The following is a 19,213-nucleotide window of genomic DNA, read 5'->3' on the forward strand; positions in this document are numbered from 1 at the left end:
TAAGATGTAGAGAGCAAACAATGTGTAAATGTGGTGGTAATGATGGGCTTGGTTTTCCCATACGGGTCAATTTTATTGCAACATTGTTAGTGTTATTACAGATTTTCAAGCTTGCATTGCTTTTCGGTTTTGTTCCAAATAACCCAGATGTGAGTTACATTTCTATTATGATTTAATGTTCTTCGTCAGATACTCAATTACAATCTGATTAACTACTTGATACTTCATAACTACTCTTGATATTAATCAACTGTAATATGCTTCTCTGTCCTTCAGAAATCCGCCAGAGTGTCAGAGGATGACAGTGAGCTGAAGAGAGACAGAGCCCTCAAGAGTGTCAGTTTCCTCGACTCTGTCAGTGTGATATCACCAAGCCACAGCAGCATGGAGGTGGAGGCCCACCCTGAGAGCAATGGCGGCCACAATGGCCTGAGGAACAAGCACGAGACTCTTGACACAGAGGTGGCCCAGGAGATCCGCTACCTGGATGAGGTGCTGGAGGCCAACTGCTGCGATACCCCATCACCATCCAATGGCACCGCCTCCCCCGAGCACAAGGGTATCAATATCGATGGCTCAGGACCCTCTGTCCAAATCTCAAATGCTTCCCCTCCGATCACCCGAGAGGTCATCGTAGAGGGAAAGAAGCAGACGACCTTCGTTGATCAGGGTGTGAATATCTCCAAACCCAACGGTCACTCTGAGGTTGGAGAGCTTGACCACAGGAGACATGGAGAGGTGACCACAATGACCACTCTCAAGAAGGAGGCGCGCTTCGAGCTGCGGGCCTTCCAAGAGGAGAAGAAGCCCTCCAAGTTGTTCGAGCCCACAGAGAAGGAGGTGCGGGTGAAGAAGGTGCGTCCGTCCGAGGAAGTGGCGGAGCTGGAGAAGGAGCGTCTGGAGCTGATCCGGGGCCAGGCTGTCAAGAAGAACCCGGGCATCGCCACCAAATGGTGGAACCCGCCCCAGGAGAAGACAGTGGAAGAGGAGCTGGACCCAGAGCAGCTGGAGTCCCACAGGAAGTATGAGGAGAGGAAGCAAAACAAGAGATCAGATTTCCCCAGCCCACCTCAGACGTTCGCCCGTCGTGTGACTGTGTCACACGAGCCCACAGTCTTTGGCGCCAAAGAAGACGTGGTGGCAGAGCAGATCGACTTCTCCGCAGCCAGGAAGCAGTTCCTGGAGATCGAGCATGCCAAGCAGCAGGCAGCTGCCGCTGCTGGGCCAAAGAGGGGCGTGGCTCCTCAGATGTACTCAGCCAAGCCCTTCTCTTCCAGAACCCCCGAGGTCACCACCGTGGAGCGTCCCTCCACCGTCACTGTGGGCAGCCCTGGATATGGCCACAGCTCGCCCCTCGAGGGCAGTGATGTCACCACCGTCAGGACGGAGAGAATCTACTGCAGCCCAGGGGAGTCCCCAACACTTGGCGTAGTCGGCGGGGCTGAGAGCGAAGCCAGGGAGGACCACAGGGCCTGGATGGAGGACAGGGATGGAGATTTCACCTGCGCCAGAGCCGTCATGACCATCCTCAAAGACGAAGACCACGAGATGTGTGGCCTGCAGAGGTCCTCTCACAGCTCTTCCTATGCCCCGGAAGAATTTGACTCAGGGTTGGACGAGCTCTCGCTGCGCTCCCAGGACACCACCGTCCTGGAGACCCTGTCCAACGACTTCAGCATGGACAACGTGAGTGACAGCGGAGCCTCCAACGAGACCATGAGTGCCTACCTGGAGAGCTCCCTAGGTGAGTACTCCTTCCCCTCCACCCCTCAAGCCACAACCCCTGTCAACGGGAAGATGGAGGGGGGCAGCAATGGCACCAAGTCCCCAGGTGAACAGAGTGGGGGTCCCTCTGAGGAGGAGCTGGAGTACCACGCGGGCATCCTTGTGCAGAATGCCATCCAGCATGCCCTGTCAGAGCAAGGGGATGAGTGGCAGCCTACACACCATCCTACGGTGGACCAGTCCTCTCCCATCTCTGAGAAGCATGTAGCTATAATCATACCCCTATCCTCATCCCCACAACCACAACAGCAGTCACCTACACCTCTGATGCACCAATCACCCCCACCCTCTCAACAGCCAACAACAACAACAACAACAGAACAACAACAACAACAACAACAACAACAACAGAAATCACCCCCACCCCCACAGCACCAGTCCCCTCCTCCATCCCTGGTGGTTCCACCCACATACACATCCCCTCCACAGAGATCCTCTCCAGGGCTGGAGAAGAGAGAGGGTCCCAGGATCACAGTGCAGTCTTACTATAGGTCAGTCGCCTCAGCCCTAGACTCAGCCCCGGCCCCTGCCCCAGCCCCAGCCCCAACCCAGGCCCCAACCAGACCCTACCAGCAGACCTACCAGCCCCCCGAGCCTTCCCCCACACCTAGCGAGAAGCAGGAGTTCAGCTACTTCAGCAAGTACTCGGAGGCTGCCGAGCTACGCAGCACTGCCGCAGCGACGCGAACCCAAGATTCGGAGGTGAGCGCGGGCCCGTTCAAGCTGCGCTCAAGAAAGCAAAGGACCCTGTCCATGATAGAGGAGGAGATACGCGCTGCCCAGGAGCGGGAGGAGGAGCTGAAGAAGCAGAGGAAGACCTTGCCTGTCCGCCCTAACCTTGCACCCGCCCCTGCTCCCACCAACAGACAGAACCAAAGGCCCACCATCTCCCCAAGCGACAAGCTCAAGACCAACAGCCTGCCTGTCAAACTGACCCTCACAAGCAAGACGGCACCAGGTAAGCCCTGTTTTGAATACTCTGTGTTGTTGAATGTCAGTGATTGAAAGCCATTTGTTTGCCTCTCGGTGTGAGTGTCAGACCAAGGCCAAATGCATAATATCAAATAATTTCAAATACCAAAGCTGCGCTTGATTTAGTTTGCCCAGTACAAAAGAAAAAGTCCCAAAAGTACAAATTCAAGCTAATCCTATGAAATGAAGCACACCTCAACTACTGTCAAGCTTCTACATATATATTTGATTTAGGCCTGGTCCATATTCATTCCACAGGCTCCAACTGTGATGGTAGTATTATGTAGATCTAATAATGCACATCTGCACGAAATCATGATTAGAGAGATCATGATTGCATCGACAAACCCAATCATTTTCTCTCTGTGGCAGTTTATGTTCAGCCATACCCAAGCTGGCTCCAATCCAAGTCAGTATACTCACAGGACTAAAAACATAGGGCAATAAGTATGGTGGTGAACGTAAACAATCGTTTTGTAAATTAAAACCGTTCCTTGCATGTCGTTTCCTAAGTAAAACAACCCTGTATTAACTTCTGTAATCTTGACATTGCTCTACGCAGTGGAATTTGTTTATATGTTCCATTTTGAAGGAATTCTGATTGCTGATTGGAACCATCAGCTAGGCAGTAAAACTGAAAGGGAATGCTTTGAAATGATAGGCTCTGTAACTCACTCTCTGACATTCATTAGCTTCTGATTGGCTGTATAAATGGAGTCCTGCAGGTTTAGTTGGTGGGCTTCTGTGAGTTCTAAGCTTTTGCCTTCCAGCACCCCGTAGCATCGTATTTGTCCTCCCTAGGAGGTCACTGAAGCAAGCTGCCTTTAAGGAATTATCTCCCTTAAGAGATAGTCCCAATTCTACTCCCCTCTCCCTGAAGTGTACACTTGTTCACTCCACTACATGGATTTAAACATAGGATTGGTGTAACCATGGGCTCTTACACAAAACACATGCTTTTAAATCCATGTGGGGTAGTGCACAAGGGCACACCTCAGGGAAGTGAATTGGAATACAAATCAAACAGGGGTCATTCATACTAGTGGTACCTTTAGTGGTGCATCTCTGCCCCTTTGGGGTAATACAAAGTACTGCATATAATGGACAGGGCATTCCAATGAATTCCCTTATTACAGTATTAATGGAGTTGATGGAGATGAGAAATCAGCTTCAAAGTAAAAAACAATATCAAGGTGTCAGTGTCAACAATGTCATCATTTGTAACAAATATATTTTTGCGACAGCATGCCATCACACCTTGTTCATTCCAATCTTCCTATTTCCTTCAGGCAAGATTGAAAAGATCCGCCCCGTGCCTCCGGTGTCCCCCTCGTCCTCTGAGGGCCCCCTGCCTTCGCCCACCTCTGACGCGGGCAGCGATGAGTCGGGTGGCCCACGCTCCAAAAACTTCATGCAGACCCTGATGGAAGACTATGAGACGCACAAAGTGAAGCGCCGGGAGAAAGTGGAAGACAACAGTGTGAGTATCCATGTCTGGTGTCGCTGCGCCGTCACTGGTCACCGTCACTGGTTCACTTAGAAATACTGTATTATACTGTACCTGTGTTCAGTGACGATCGTCTTACACTAGGGTGAGATGTTGCCCCCAAGGCACTGACCGGAGGAAAAAACGAAAACAAAAGCTGGTTCCTCCGCTTTATGTTCATAGATTTAATCTGCTGTACTTTTCCTAGATGGATTACATGTCTAGGCGTTTATTTGATATATTGAGAACTATGTATATACTGTATTGCTCCATAGATGTATGTACTACTACTGGCACTCAATGTATTTCCATAATATTTGCCATGTTTTCATCAGCTATAGCCCATGAAGGCCAATACAGTACTGTTGCATTCTATGTTTCCATTGTGAGATTTTAGAGGTTTGCTTAGTAGAAGGTCCTTCATTCATCCCTTGCAGAATCAACTTTTCTTTTCCTGTCACATGATCTGCAGTGTTGTGACACTGCTGATCAGAGGGACTTTCCTTGAGAGAAGAGATGCAGAGAAGTGAAATTGAAAGGGAAAGGGATTTTCCTGTTACTGGTCCTTTGGATAGGCTGATGATCTAAAATGAGCTCATCTGTATCTTACCAATAGTGTAAGATCCCTAGGGTCAGAATTGTCTATACCGTGATAGAGAAAAACAATAATATGTTATTATCTCCTTCATAGTTCCCCTGTAAATTATAAAAAGTAAGTACTGTAGTGTTCGTTCTCTTTTCTAGAGTATCCTATACATGTGACAGATGGTTATATTTTCCCCATAGCAATATTACAGATTAACTTCCTAAGAGATTGGGTTCCTTTAACCAAAAACATAAACCCATAATGCCAGGAACAGTGCAGACTGGCGCTGCAGTTTCATATCACAATTATTTTTTCTAAACAACCTTTACTCAAGTCATTAAACAATTGTGAAACTGTGGAAACAGTTTCAGGTCCGTGTACGAAGAGGAAAGACTGTATTTTCACTGTTGCTCTTGTTCTTGACTCCATGTCTCTCTCCATTGACTCTAATGTTGCCTCTCTCCTCTTCGTCAGTATGCCCGTTTGTTGCTCTCTAGCGAGGTTACTACTGAGGTACCTGTCCATCGCTCACAGACGTCATGTGGTCTTCATGTGCTTGTTGTCGTCACTGCATGTGCTGGTTGATGGGCTTTGCATGACCCCCCAATGCCAAATGCATTAGTAGCACATTTCATATTGGCTAATGCCTAAACAGAAAGGCTAGGGAGAGCATTGTGGGAAGAGCATCGTGTGTGCTTTTTTTTATTTCAGTATCCAGCAGGTTTGGGGTTAGTTTGAATTGAAATTCAGTGAATGCATGAAGTGAAATCTATTCAATGTGTTGTATTGTTTATTGGAAATGCCTCATTGTTTTCCATTAATATCAACTCAACTCAATTAATTTAAATTCTTGAATTGAATTTTAATTGACCTCAACCCCCGGTATCTGGTATATGCTCTTCCTGCCTTACTCTGCCATGCACACAGACATGTTGCCCCAAGCCCAACATAACTGTTCTTTGGAGCTCTGACCTACTGCAATGCAAATCCTGTACATTCTCCCTCGAGGTCTGCCTGTGAAAGCATCCTGGAATATGAACATGAAACAAGTGTCTTTATGTATGCTTCAAGGTTCAATCAATCTCATTTGAATCCCAAGCTTTATTGATAGTATGCCATAGTATCCTGTGAGTTATGTTTTTTTTTAAAGAAACTACACATTATAATGTTCACTGTATTACAGCACATAATGGCCTTGAAACATCTTTTAATGGTCAGGGTTGGCGATTTTGTGATGGAAGCTACCTAGTACCAATAGAGTAAACCATATACACCATATACCATGACTGCTCCGCTAGTTGTGTGGTGTGGCATGACAGTTTGTCTCCCTGGGTTATCTGTGTTCTCCTTGTATATCCTGTGGATGCAATCAAACCTCTGTTATATCATCGGTTGAGATCATCGTTTGCTTTCGTTATGCCTTGCTGGTTTTCTCCTCCTGTTGTGGAACGTAGAGTGGAGTTCAGCATGTTTTGACAGAATGGTACACAAGGGTGGTGGTGGTGAGGTGCATGCATGCCAGCGTGTGTATGTCAGTACTGGGTCAGCATTGTATTTGTTTTCCTTCAGATGCTTTACACTTCATTTCAGTGAAGGAGAACACATACTTTTCCAACCCAGGTCTAAGTGTACTTTTGTGTGATTTGTGTGATTATCTTCTATGCTCAGGGCAGAGTACAGTCAGTCTTCCATCTGACTGATCAGACAGGCACTTTAACACATGCTTGCCCACATCAGGGTTGGGGGCCATTAGATTTAAATTCAGTCAATTTAGGAACTGATTTGAATTCATAATTCTAACATTTAAAAATGTGCAATGTAAAATGCTTCCCACTTTCAGTTTATTGGAAACATTTGGAAAATTAATGCTGTATTTGTAATCATTGAATTGCATTTTCAATTTACTTCCTGAATTTACTGAATTGTAACTCAACTGACCACAACTCAACTTCCTGTTTCCAAATAATATTTGATATTTGAATATCATATTATGATAGTCAGAGAAGAAGTGTTAACACTTGAACATAAGGCTACAGTGTTCAAAACTGCAAAAAATATACAGGTAATATCATTTGATAATATTGTTTGCAGTTAACACCATGTACCCATGATGAGTCTGTAGCGACTGAAATGTCAGGCAGGTCCTCAACAAACAGCCCATGTTGATAAAGACAATGTTACAGTGTTCCATCTTGACTGAGTTGTTATTCTCTGGGTCCTGGGCAGGTTCTGGAGGCCACGCGTGTCACACGCAGGAAAAGCAACATGGCGCTGAGGTGGGAGGCAGGGATTTACAGCAACCAAGAGGAACAGGATGAAGAGGAGGAAGAGGAAGAGGAGGAGGAGGAGGAAGAGTAAATTGGCCCTAGGTGCTCTGTGACAATCATAGGAGGGTGGGGACACAGCAGGATGACCACCGGTATTTATTTGACTAATTACATAAGCAAGTCACCTGTCCTACTGGATTGACCATTGGCAGCCGAGCAGACCCACCACATTGGAGAGACTCATGGGATACAATGGGTAGAGGCAGGGCATGGGCACATGACTACAACAGTGCGTGTGAAGGACAGTCATACTCAAGGTTCTATTGGAAATGTTTCGAGAAAGTGTTTAAAAAGTACTGTGTTATTTTCAACAAGGGTGATGAGAAGGATGAGTGTGAGTGTTGAGGTGGATAATGATTGATTGAGTATTGATTGAGATCAGACATACAGTGAGCCTGCCAAGTGATCATAAAGTAGCAGTATGTCAATTAAGTATAAGTTTGTTCTCCCTATCTGGGACAATACAATTATACATAATGTTATACTTCTACTTCTTACAGTACTACTACAACTACTATCATATTAGCTTAGAGTGGTTCTCAAGGTGTGAACATGGGGCAGAGAATGTTAGACGGATTGGAGTCAATGGAACCCCATGGTTGCTTTTTTCTCTGATTAGAATCTAACTATGTTACTGGGACTAGATCCTTGTTGTTGAATGCATGAGTATATTTTAACCTCTCTTCTATTACCACTATCTCTCAAAACCTATTGTAGGGTAAACAATGTCCATGTACAAAATAGCTATTATCACTATTTGTCAGTGCTTTAAATTAAATGACTTCATAGTTGTAAAGCAATAAGTGCAAATGGAATTCCTTGAGATGAGATGCAGCCTTGAACAATTCATATTGCAGATAATCAAAATGGAAGAAATGTGCCTATTGACACGTAGGAGCATGAGTCATTTTGAAGAGTGATGCAACACATCAAGTGATGCAGAGAGAGACAAACATGAAATGGGGAGTTGGATGTTGGAATGATACAAATACCGTACTAGACAATAATAATCATTCAACTGATGTAAACAGTCTGTATTAAGGATCTGATCGTCAGAAATATCAAGTTTTTTTATAATCTACAGATTGTTTATTTTTACCGTTTATGCCGTTGCTTGTTCAATTGCGCTTGCCGATGTAAACAGTCTTTCAATGTAACATAATGAAATAGGCCTGTGTGTTTGTTGTGTGAAAACTCTGTCCAGAACAACATGATCTTGTGTATGCCTCCAGTGTGGGAAATATTGCAATACTGTATCTTTACTGATTATTTCACTCTTGACCTCGCTAGCAGAGGAACGTGATGGAAATTGTAAATCTTTTTGAAGTAGTATCAGATTAGATTAGGTGAAGGAGCACACATTTTTCAAAGCACCGCATTCTGAGGTAAAGGTAATAGTTTGCATGTAAGTCCACACTTTTCCTTTAAGGAGTGTGTTTTTCATCACCAATACAAGCGTTTTAGAAAGATGATGCCCTCTCTGTCTAGCATCTTCATAGTAACTTCTAATCAAGGCTTAAAGGAGTTGTTTCACTCAAAGGACTGAGCGTCAGAGGACAATGACAATGAATTGACAAGACACCAAAATGCTGAATCATTACAAAGAACTGACGTGTCACCTTGGAGAACAATGGGTATGGATATGTTCCTGACGGACACTTCGCCAAAGGGGCCTGTCTGTCTCTGGGCATTTGACCCTACCAGCTCACATTAAAGGAGATGAACACCATTTAGGAATTAGATGCCCTCCCCCGCTCCCCGTACCTACCCCACCCCCTTGAAGAAGAAAAAAACACACACTCAAGAACCTTGTTAATGGTTTCTGAAAGTGCTCTAGCAAAATCTTAGTTTTTTGTATATGCATATAATATATCAAAAAGTATTTAATGGACTTTTGTCCCTTTATGAGTCCCAGAAGCTTTTGATTTTGGTTGTTTCTGCCATAGAGCGACATATTAGAAGTGTGTTTTTTCCTCTTATATGATGTATGAGGCAACAGTGTTACTTACCTGCTTGCTGATTTTGACATACCATATTCTGTTTGCCTTGGGAGAGTGAGAGCATGGAGAGATTCACCTGTGATCCAGGTAATAGTGCAGTGCATGACAACGATGTTAATAATGATGACCATGATGGACTGATATAGGGCAAGTATACATGAATTACTGTTGATTATGATGTGATAATGAGAAAGACATGGAGGATTTTGTACCTGAAATAGGAGTTTGGTTGGTTGTATTTTTTCGCTGTTTGCTTTGATGTGGAATATCAACATCAATAATGGGTGGGAGATGAAAACTTTTTTATGAGAGACTTTTTTTATTTGTGCAGTGGAGAATACACTAATGGAAAATAGTTTTACAGAGGCCTGCATTTTAATAATGCCACGTATGCATATTTATCCAAGCTATGTATTACTGTGCGTAAGTGTGTGTGTGTGTGTGTGTGTGTGTGTGTGTGTGTGTGTGTGTGTGTGTGTGTGTGTGTCTGTGTGTGTGTGTGTGTGTGTGTGTGTGTGTGTGTGTGTGTGTGTGTGTGTGTGTGTGTGTGTGTGTGTGTGTGATGGGTGTGTGCGTGTGTGTGTGTGTGTGTGTGTCAGGAGACATGGTCCTCAGGATGTCTTACCTGCGACTGATAAATATGCAAAGTCTGTTAGTATAGCATGAGGGTCACATCCAATTGACTGTCCTCCAGATAAATAATAATGCTATAGAAAGAAAGAATACTGCCGAGACGACCCAAGGTATGACTGCATTTGCCATAATGTCTTTGAAAAGCATAGGATTATCTTTATCAAACACCGTTTTTGTAGTTAATAGCACAAACACTGTATTTAAGACTTAAGGTTATTTGTGCTGATTAATCCGTAGTCCATCATTACACAATCAGAGGCTGACGCAGGAGTCTGAGAATGACCAGTTTTGACATAACTCCAGAGTTGACGTCATTGTTACTCTACAGACAGCTGCCTTCTCAGTACTGTACACCGGTGTAGTGGAGGCCGGTGGAGGTTGACATGGGAGGACTGGCTCATTGTAATGCATGGAACGGAATCAGGAATGGGATCAAACGCGTATGTGATGATGCCATTCCTTATTCTGTTCCTGCATTATAATGAGCCCATCCTCTGATTTCTACCTCCACCAGCCTCCCCTTCTGTACACCAGGTGTATGCAGTAGTGGATAGCCTATTGATGAACGACAACCATTGCACATAGAGTATTAGATCTGCCCAGGGATAATCATTACTCCAAATACTCTCTCCGGTGGGGTATAACTATAGGATTTCTCAGTGTATGATCCCATGTGTATACAAAGAAAGAAGAAATTGTGTTTTGTGAGTTCAATCATGCTTTTTGATGTTGTTTGAATTGATGGTGGTGATGATTTTATTTATCATTGTAACCGCTAAGGCTTGCTTTTACTAGCTTATGCCACCATCCAAAGTGAGAGGCCCCCTGATTCTGTGGCTATCTGTTTCACTTTGACATACAGTATGAGTGTAACCATTACACCAAAGGAGTAAACGGGGGATATCACTTGTGTGGAGCAATCATATTCAATGTAAAGCCCTCTGTTCATATGTTAACCACTTGTATGTTCATATTCTGCTTTTATTGTTTTATAGGACTTGTAAGGCTCACAATTATACACGTATATAATTATTTTCTCATTAAAAAGAAAATCTGTAAAATCTGTGTCTTTTTATTCATTATTAATATGCACCTGAACTGATTAGGTTGTTAGTCCCTTCAGTGCAACACATTGGTAGAATTTAAGCTGTGTTCTACTGCCAGTTGCCACAGAATTAAGGGTAACACTTGAAACTATGTTGCCCTTTAAACAAAGGTTCATTAATTATATTGAACTAGTTTATGAATGATTATTTGTGTATAAATAATTTCTAAACCTTTAACAGTTCTAACTCTTTCCTTTGAACCACACATACAATCATTCACCAAGTCTGCCTTCTGTTATCTCAAAACCATCTCCCGTCTCAGACCCTCACTCTCTGATACCTAAGCCCAAATATTATGCTTTTGTCACCTCCCGTCTGGATTACTGCAACAGAGTCCTACTTGGTGTTTCCAGTAAGGCCCTGAACAGATGTAATCACTTTCTGTGACCAATGAGAAAAATAATGTGGACGCCATTAGGCTACTATCAGACTAACTCTATTGATATAAGATGCCTTTACTTCAAACACAAATTGCACCACTATACAGACAAAATATTTGCACAGCCAACTACTCTACCCCCCTGATCGCATTGGTGTAGAGTGGAATGACAACTGAGGCCATTGGAGAGGCGTGTCCATGTGAGGGACTCAGTATAGGGAAGCATGAGGGCACGCTCTTCCAAACAGAGGGGATAGTACGTTTCTTCTGGAACTTATTTTCTAGTTTTGTCCCATCTGTATGGAAAAACCCATCATTCACCCAAGTTTCATCAAAACTGGCGTAACTGGTTGTGTCAGAGAAAAAGCTTGTGGCATACGAACAGACAAAGACCGAATCATAGACCCTTCTGATTTTAATCGGTGGGGGACAATAAACTGATGAATTATTTAATTATAAGCCCTTATTGCACCTTATTGTACAGTGTTACCAGATTTGTTCAAGGGGAGGTCTCTAAAAGGAAGAATGAATTCCCATATTTGTTGACATGTCAAATAAGGTCAAGCACACTGTCTGAATTCATTACTTTCTCAAGGCTCACTTCCCTGCGATGCTAGTTGTACAGTAGCCTACAACCCACCCACTCTTGTTTAGTCATGTTCTGTAATGTACGTGCAAGTCAGAGAGCTCTTTTCACCACGCGGAAGTGGGAGGGACAGGGGTAGGCCAATGTCGTGTTTACTTTCGTCATTGAAAAGATAATATGGACGCCCACGATTCATTTAGGTGTCAGATAGTCCAATTGTGTTTGCATCCTGCAAACATAACACCAGTTCTCATTTAAGTCAGTGACTCTTTATTTTTTACAGCATAGGCCTATTCATTTTAGTCGGTAATTATGCAACTCGGGGCCGTGCGTAAATCCATTGAGCCGGTCATCTTATGTGCCCAAGTGGCCTCTGCGTTCTTCGACACCAGCTTGCAGATGATTGTCAAAGAGCGATGTGCCAATGCCACCGATCCCATCTACCACACATCCACGGTGGAAAGCCGACAGAAAGCCATGGCGAACTTCTACATGGTTTACAATATGCTGTTGAACTTTGTTCCGTTCCTCCCTGCGATTGTTTTGGCGAAGGTTGGAGACAGGGGGTTCAGGAAGATTCCCATCGCTGTCCCGTTTATAGGTTACCTGGTCTCCAGACTGGTCCTGCTCCTGGTCATCGTGGTGGAGTGGCCGATCGAGGCCGTCTACGGCGGGGCGGTGGTCCACGGGCTCTGCGGGGGGTTCTGCTCTTATTGGGTGGGCGTCATGGCTCTTGTCTCGTTGACTTCTGCGGAGGAGGACAGGTCTTCCCACATGATGCGCATCGAACTGACCTACGGAATAGGGGGTCTTGTCGGTAGTTTGGCGTCTGGTCATCTGTTTCAGTTATACACTGCGAACTTCAGACCAGGGGTGTTGTTGGTGAGCCTGAGCGTAACCCTGTACTCCGGGTGCCTGGTGTACACCGCGTTTGTCTTCCACCCTGCGCCGGTGGTGAGCGCCCCAGAGCGCAGCGACAGCACCGGGATACTAGGTCAAAATGCTCACAATATTGTGACCATCCTGCTTCTTTTTGCAAGCGGGATACTGTATGACATCGCGGTCGGAGGAGGTATGGATATATTGGTGACGTTTGAAATGAAGGAGCCCCTCAACTGGGACGCAACGCAGGTGGGCTACGGCAACGCGGCAGGGTCCGCGGTGTTCCTCACAAGCTTCCTGGGGGTCAAGGTGATGTCCACGTGCGTCGGCGACGTGACCATGATCATTGTCGGCATGGTGTCATTCGCGGCTGGGATCTATTTCATGTCATTCGTGACAGCCACTTACATGTTTTTCTTGGGTACGATCCTTGTAGCCTATCCTTGTTTTATTTGAGTTAAAACCAGTATCCTTTGGTAATGCTATAGGCATTCATGGCTGTTTAGAAAACCAATAATGTTGTTGAACAATTTGCAGAACAGTTATGTCATGATGATTGTCTTTAATGATCTTTTCAGCACCATCTTGCATACAATCAGAGGTCTGGACAGTGCTGTGTCGATTCCTCCCATTGATTTACACATCCTATAAACAGGACCACAAACGAGGAACTGAGATTTAGCAGAGGATGTTTGACTTTTTACATATAATGGCATCTTTGTGTACTAAAACAACCATGCTTATCTTCACGCTGCACACGCTGTGGTCCTGTATGTGTTTGCCCTTTGTTGTTTGACTTCACACACGCACACGCACGCACGCACACATGCACGAACGCACGCACGCACACACACGCACACACACACACACACACACACACTCACGCACACACACACACACACACACACACACACACACACACACACACACACACACACACACTGCTTTCTAAGAAATCACACAATCTTTACACAATATCACTAATGGTGTGCTTCATCACTAACTCAAAATGGATTATGCTTTCATTCTAACCCTTTCACATCCTTTTCAGCTCGAGCCCTGACCCTGTTCGCACTGATTCCAACGCCCACCATACGTTCCCTACTGTCCAAACAGGTTAACGGCTCATCAACTGGTAAGTCCCAATCAAAATCATCAACCACTGTGTGTCCATTCACATTTATACATGCAGTACATCTTGGTGTCTGCAGTCAATATAGAATAGCACAAGCCAATGAATGAAAACAAAGAACACATTTGAGGTATTGCAAGTGTGGTGGATTGAAAGTTGTCAGCCAGTAGACATCACCAGAAGGGTCCGGTTAAGTACCCACTGTCGCTCATTGAGTGGCAGGCTAATCGTTTGCTCACTGGAGGTGGGTTACAAATGATATATATGATAACCATATTTTGACCACAGTCTTGGTACATGTGTACGAGTGAGCCCATGATCATTTGTATGTTGAGTGAACTATCCTTTAACATCAAACAAGGGTTTGGTAAGACATAGGTCTGACGTCAGTAAGAGTCTTAATGCTCTGTGTGTGTTCAGGGTAAAACAAGAGTAGGTCTGGAAATATGGGGAAGTTGATTTCACTTGAGAGTCCCATCTTCTCTCCCTGTTTCTGTCTTTCCTTGTTTCTATTTATAATTTACTGGAACTTGCCACCACACTGGTATATCTGGTTGAACAGACTGATTCTCACAGGGGAAATGGCTTTAATAAAGCTTTCAGTCAGTGGTCCGATCATGGCGCACTTTGGCAAGACACTTCCTCATTCTAGTTTGAGGAAATGAATTGGCAGAGTAGTAACATTTGATTACATGTCACAAAAGAAAGTCAGTGCATCAAAACAATATCCATTGTCATCTAATGAAAAGACCAATTCACCATTAATTTAATAATGAAACACTAAATAGTCAATCATCATCATCGATAAACAAAGGTGCAAAACAAATTCAAAAAAATAGTCAAAATAAAAAGGTTACATTTCTATGACCTATTTCATGTGATTACAGACTGATTGTTAGTTGAACTGTTGAGCGATGAGTTTTTTTAGGACTTTTATTCTGAAACTTTTTTGGGGGGGACTTTTATTCAGAAACTTTTTTTTTTAGGACTTTTATTCAGAAACTTTTTTTTTAGGACTTTTATTCAGAAACTTTTTTTAGGACTTTTATCCTGAAACTTTTTTTACGACTTTGATTCTGAAACTTTTTTTAGGACTTTTATTCAGAAACTTTTTTTAGGACTTTTATTCTGAAACTTTTTTTTAGGACTTTTATTCAGAAACTTTTTTTTTAGGACTTTTATTCTGAAACTTTTCTTTTAGGACTTTTAAACGAATTTTTAACAAACTCCCAGCAGGGAGTCAAAACACGAAATTCTGTGATCACTACCTTTTCCAGTTGAACATAAACTAAACTATTTAAATGCTGCTTTTGCGAAAGATACTTACATCCCTCCATTTTTTGCAGAGGATGCAAAGTTCTAATGTAACGTAGGCTATGGAGATGTTGTCGTTGATCCCAAAGTCTGTTCAAACCCAGGCAGCGAGACCAGCAGGAAAACACAACTAGATCTTCTAGAATTCTAACTGGATAGTACTTCGTTTCCAATCATAGTTAGCTAGATTACTTACTTAGCTAGCTTACCTTTACTTATCAAATGTACATTTTGTGATATAAACGCAGTGCACACACACCGACAATAGTATGTTGATGGACAAAACTTTCTTTGTTGATTGTGGGTCGGGAGTACCGAAGGGGACCCGCCCCCTCAAAAATGTGAATACTACCCCCACCCAAGTTTGCTAACAAACTATAGGTATTTAGTGAATGTAAAACTGTTGGTTATGATATTGAGTGGGCTCTTCATCGCTTCAATTTTTGTCATAAAAGAAAAGAACCAGAATTTGGTTTTTTTCATAACAAGACTTGTTTTACTCGTGGTTTCACAATTCCCGACATGCGGACCTTTTCACCAAGCCGTGACACATTATGTGAACCCCCATGTAACAATGCACAGCTCACTATATCCATATTTCTCCACACATTTAGCTTAGTCTTACTTGCCAGACTCAATGTGCAGTACATCCAGTTCATTAGTGTTTTCATCAACATTTTACAGTGGAAACTTCCATTATTATTGTCTACTCTATAATAAGCATATTTGGAAAGATACAAACATTTGTGAATTCAGTTGGGACAGAGAGTCAAGATTGAAAATGTAATTCACAACCGGCTGACCAATGTGTTCTTCTCAGAGCCATGTCAGAATTTACTCTACCGAGCAATAGTACCCTCTACTGATTATTTTAGGGAACTGGAAGTGACAGAAATAACAACTTTTTCGTATTTCTTTTACAGCAATACTTTTTACTTCACTGCAGTTGTCCTTTAAGATTGTCAGTCTGGCCTACCTTCCTGTCTACACCAAGATTTACCAGGATACCCTGGACTGGTTCCCTGGGTTCGTCTTCACTCTGTCCAGCATCATCACAGTCCTGGCCACCATTCCAATAAGGTAAGCTCTCTAGCCTTTAGGTACACCTCCACTGGTTCTGACAGTCACAGAGGATTTCAGAGTTGTATTATCTATTTCTATTTGACTTTTATTCAACCAGGAAAAAAAAGAAACATTAAAAACATTGCTTTAACATTTAACAACTTATTAAACAACTCTTAGAGAAGAGCCTTGACCAACTAATATGTCCTCGTAGAGATGGTGGTGCTGGGAGTGATCGGGCCAGGGTTTGGGTATTGATCGTCGCTTGCAGATAGGGTCTTGAATCTGATGCAAGCTGCTACTGGGAGCCAGTGATGGGTGCGGAATGAGGAAGGAGGTGACATGGGAGAATTTGGGTAGAGACGATAGAACAGAGGAGAGAGAACAGAGAGAGAGAGAAGCGGAAGAGAGGGTCCGCAGGTTGTGGTGGGGGGGTAAAAGAGTAATAGTGTGGAAGGTAGAGTTTGAATGGGAGGGGATGGATTTGATGGGAAAAGAGAAGGAAAAGTGATGGTCAGAAACCGGAAGAGGGGTAACAATTAGGTAGAGCAGGATGTGGTGGAGACAAGGTCAAGCTGATTGAAGCCTGCCTTGTAAATCGGGGGGGAGTGGGACAAAAGGGTAAGGTAAGGTCAAATGAGGAGATAAGGTTAAGAAATCCAGAAGAGTAAAACATCTCTGATTAGATGTTGAAGTCACCCAGGAGAGTGAGCGGTGTGTGCCTTCCTCAGGGAAGAAGCTGAGGAGGACATTTCTGTCTCATCTAGGAAGTCGCCAAGCTGACCTGGGGGGGGGGGGGGGGGGCGATAGATAACAACAATGTGAAATTTGACAAGGAAAACAGCAGCAAAAACAGCATGGAATTCGAAATGAGGATATTGACAAATGTGGTAGAGAAAGAACATAGAGCCAGGAAGAGGAGGGATTGAAACGAGGCAAAGGATGCAAAAGCCTCTACTTTCCTGACTGCTGACTGGCAGTTCCAGAGTGATTTACAATGACAAGCGGCTAAATGTTGTAAGTACTGTTACTAACATGGTTAAGTAAACCCATTAATAGTAGTGTGTTTCTCTCTGTTCTTCTCCTGAAAAAGCATTGTGGGCTGTAGAGTTGGCCAGAGAGGTGGTTATCAGAGAATCCAGGGGGACTGACAGAGTGACATCACCATACCTACTGGGGAACTGATGAGCTGAGTCCACATTGGGCTTGCTGATTTTCTGGTTCCTCTGCAGTTTTGCACTTTCAATGTGGACACAGCAATACAGTGATGTCTACTACACACCTACTGGGGGCTGATGAAGTGATGTCATTATACTAACTAGAGACTGCGAGAGAGATGTCATCATACCATCATCGTACCAGCTGAATTTGAATAAATAATAATTTATTTTTTTAAAGTTTGTATTCTTTTTTTGTAACACAAAACTATTTCATTACAGTAATCTATTGCAGAGACACAACACAGACGTCTGTTTCTCATCATGGAACAGAAAGAGCCAATTGCTGCCAACTTTGACAGCAGATGATCACAGGATGTTCCAATGTTTGAATGTCAGAGGCGACGAGAATACAGTAATTGCACTGCAAAAGTCTCTACTCACTGGGTAGGTGTATATGACGCTTTCAAAAATGAAACAACACATGACGCAAAAGGTGAACGGAATGAAATACAATCTTTTATTTTATTTTATTGGTCCAATATCTAAAATCATTTGAGGTAAAGGTAATTGCATCAAAACAACATCCATACAGGCTATTATTCAAATATATTGTTAATTTCAACATCAAAATGTACATAATATTAGGAATTCAATAGTAAACAATGCACACTGAAAAGGACAACAGTATATAGACCGACAGAAGGGCAAAGAGACAGCATTTGGCTTGGAAACATTTGGGTTGGAAAATATAAAGACTTTCTTTAAAGATTCCCTCCTCACACACACACACGCATCCATCATGTCCAAAATTAATTTGATGAACTTACCCCCTACAACATGTATACACCCTTGTAAGACATCACTAAATTATAATTCTTATTTTAAGAGAGAAAACTGTGAATTATAAATGGTTATTAACGCACAATAATGTATCCTTCAGCATAGTTTGGTCTGCATTAGAACAGAGTACACCTCATCACCTGACAACTGGATAGATGTGGGATCCCGTTGTATTGACAGATAGATTCCTTGGATCTGTTTGAGGATGCAACGTCAATGAACATTCAGATAGAACGATGATGTAATAATATGGAGTCATATTACCTTATACATTTGAAATCATCCCCTAGCACATTTAAATTCAAACTGGTGAACACAGCCGAATCAGGAGTGGATTCACTTATGTCATTTCAGTTGCTTTTTGAAATTCAGCTACAGATCCAATTCCTCCACGTTCGGGGTTCATTCTCCTCATTGGTTTATTGATAAATTCATTTAAACTATTTACAAAACAAGAGAAACATCTTTGTGTAGCTGCCAGAGGAAAAATAACAAACATCAGTATTTTAGATATTTGACCCAGATCTGCTTGTTGCTACTACATGACAGACAGTGAGGGTAGAGTGAGTGTGCAAGTCAATGCAAGCTTGTGCGCCGTACCATCCCTTCCAGACCACCAGGGGGCAACAACGAGTACATGTGTTGCTGTCTATTATCAGCACTCTCCCTCTCTCTCATATGAAAGTAAATGCATTCCCAATCAACATGTGAGAACGATTTTAAGTAAAAGTGCACTTTATTATCAAGTTGACATGATCTCACATACCGTGGCAGTGGGCAAATTCATCACGTTTTGGGATATTTAGTTGAAATCATTGATTTGCCATATTTTGACGTCATAAAAACATACAAATTCAAACATATACATACAATTCAGAAAAGGCATACTAGTGTGATAGGAGTGGGATGTTTGCAAGATGTTTTGTATATTTTTTCTGAATAAATAAGGCCCTATGGCGATGC

General features: G+C 43.1%; 2 protein-coding genes across 2 annotated transcripts in view; both read left to right on the top strand.

Moving 5' to 3' along the window:
* palm2akap2 (PALM2 and AKAP2 fusion) overlaps positions 1-10,835 on the top strand; it is an 85,855-nt gene extending 75,020 nt beyond the window's left edge. The window contains exons 10-12 of the mRNA XM_080529771.1: positions 277-2,743; positions 4,047-4,237; positions 7,056-10,835. Coding sequence (XP_080385897.1) covers positions 277-2,743; positions 4,047-4,237; positions 7,056-7,187 — 2,790 coding nt within the window. The 3' untranslated portion in view covers positions 7,188-10,835. The remainder of the gene's footprint in view (positions 1-276; positions 2,744-4,046; positions 4,238-7,055) is intronic.
* Positions 10,836-12,172: 1,337 nt separating this feature from the next.
* Positions 12,173-17,401, top strand: slc46a2 (solute carrier family 46 member 2; the record flags this gene model as incomplete). Its single annotated transcript, XM_080529439.1, has 4 exons — positions 12,173-13,163; positions 13,794-13,877; positions 16,112-16,268; positions 17,344-17,401. The coding sequence occupies 4 exons, from the start codon at positions 12,173-12,175 to the stop codon at positions 17,399-17,401; spliced, it is 1,290 nt and encodes a 429-aa protein (XP_080385565.1).
* Positions 17,402-19,213: the final 1,812 nt, after the last annotated feature.

This window comes from Nansenia antarctica (assembly GCF_963989245.1).
Source record: "Nansenia antarctica genome assembly, chromosome: 4".
NCBI classification, from domain to species: Eukaryota; Metazoa; Chordata; class Actinopteri; order Argentiniformes; family Microstomatidae; genus Nansenia; species Nansenia antarctica.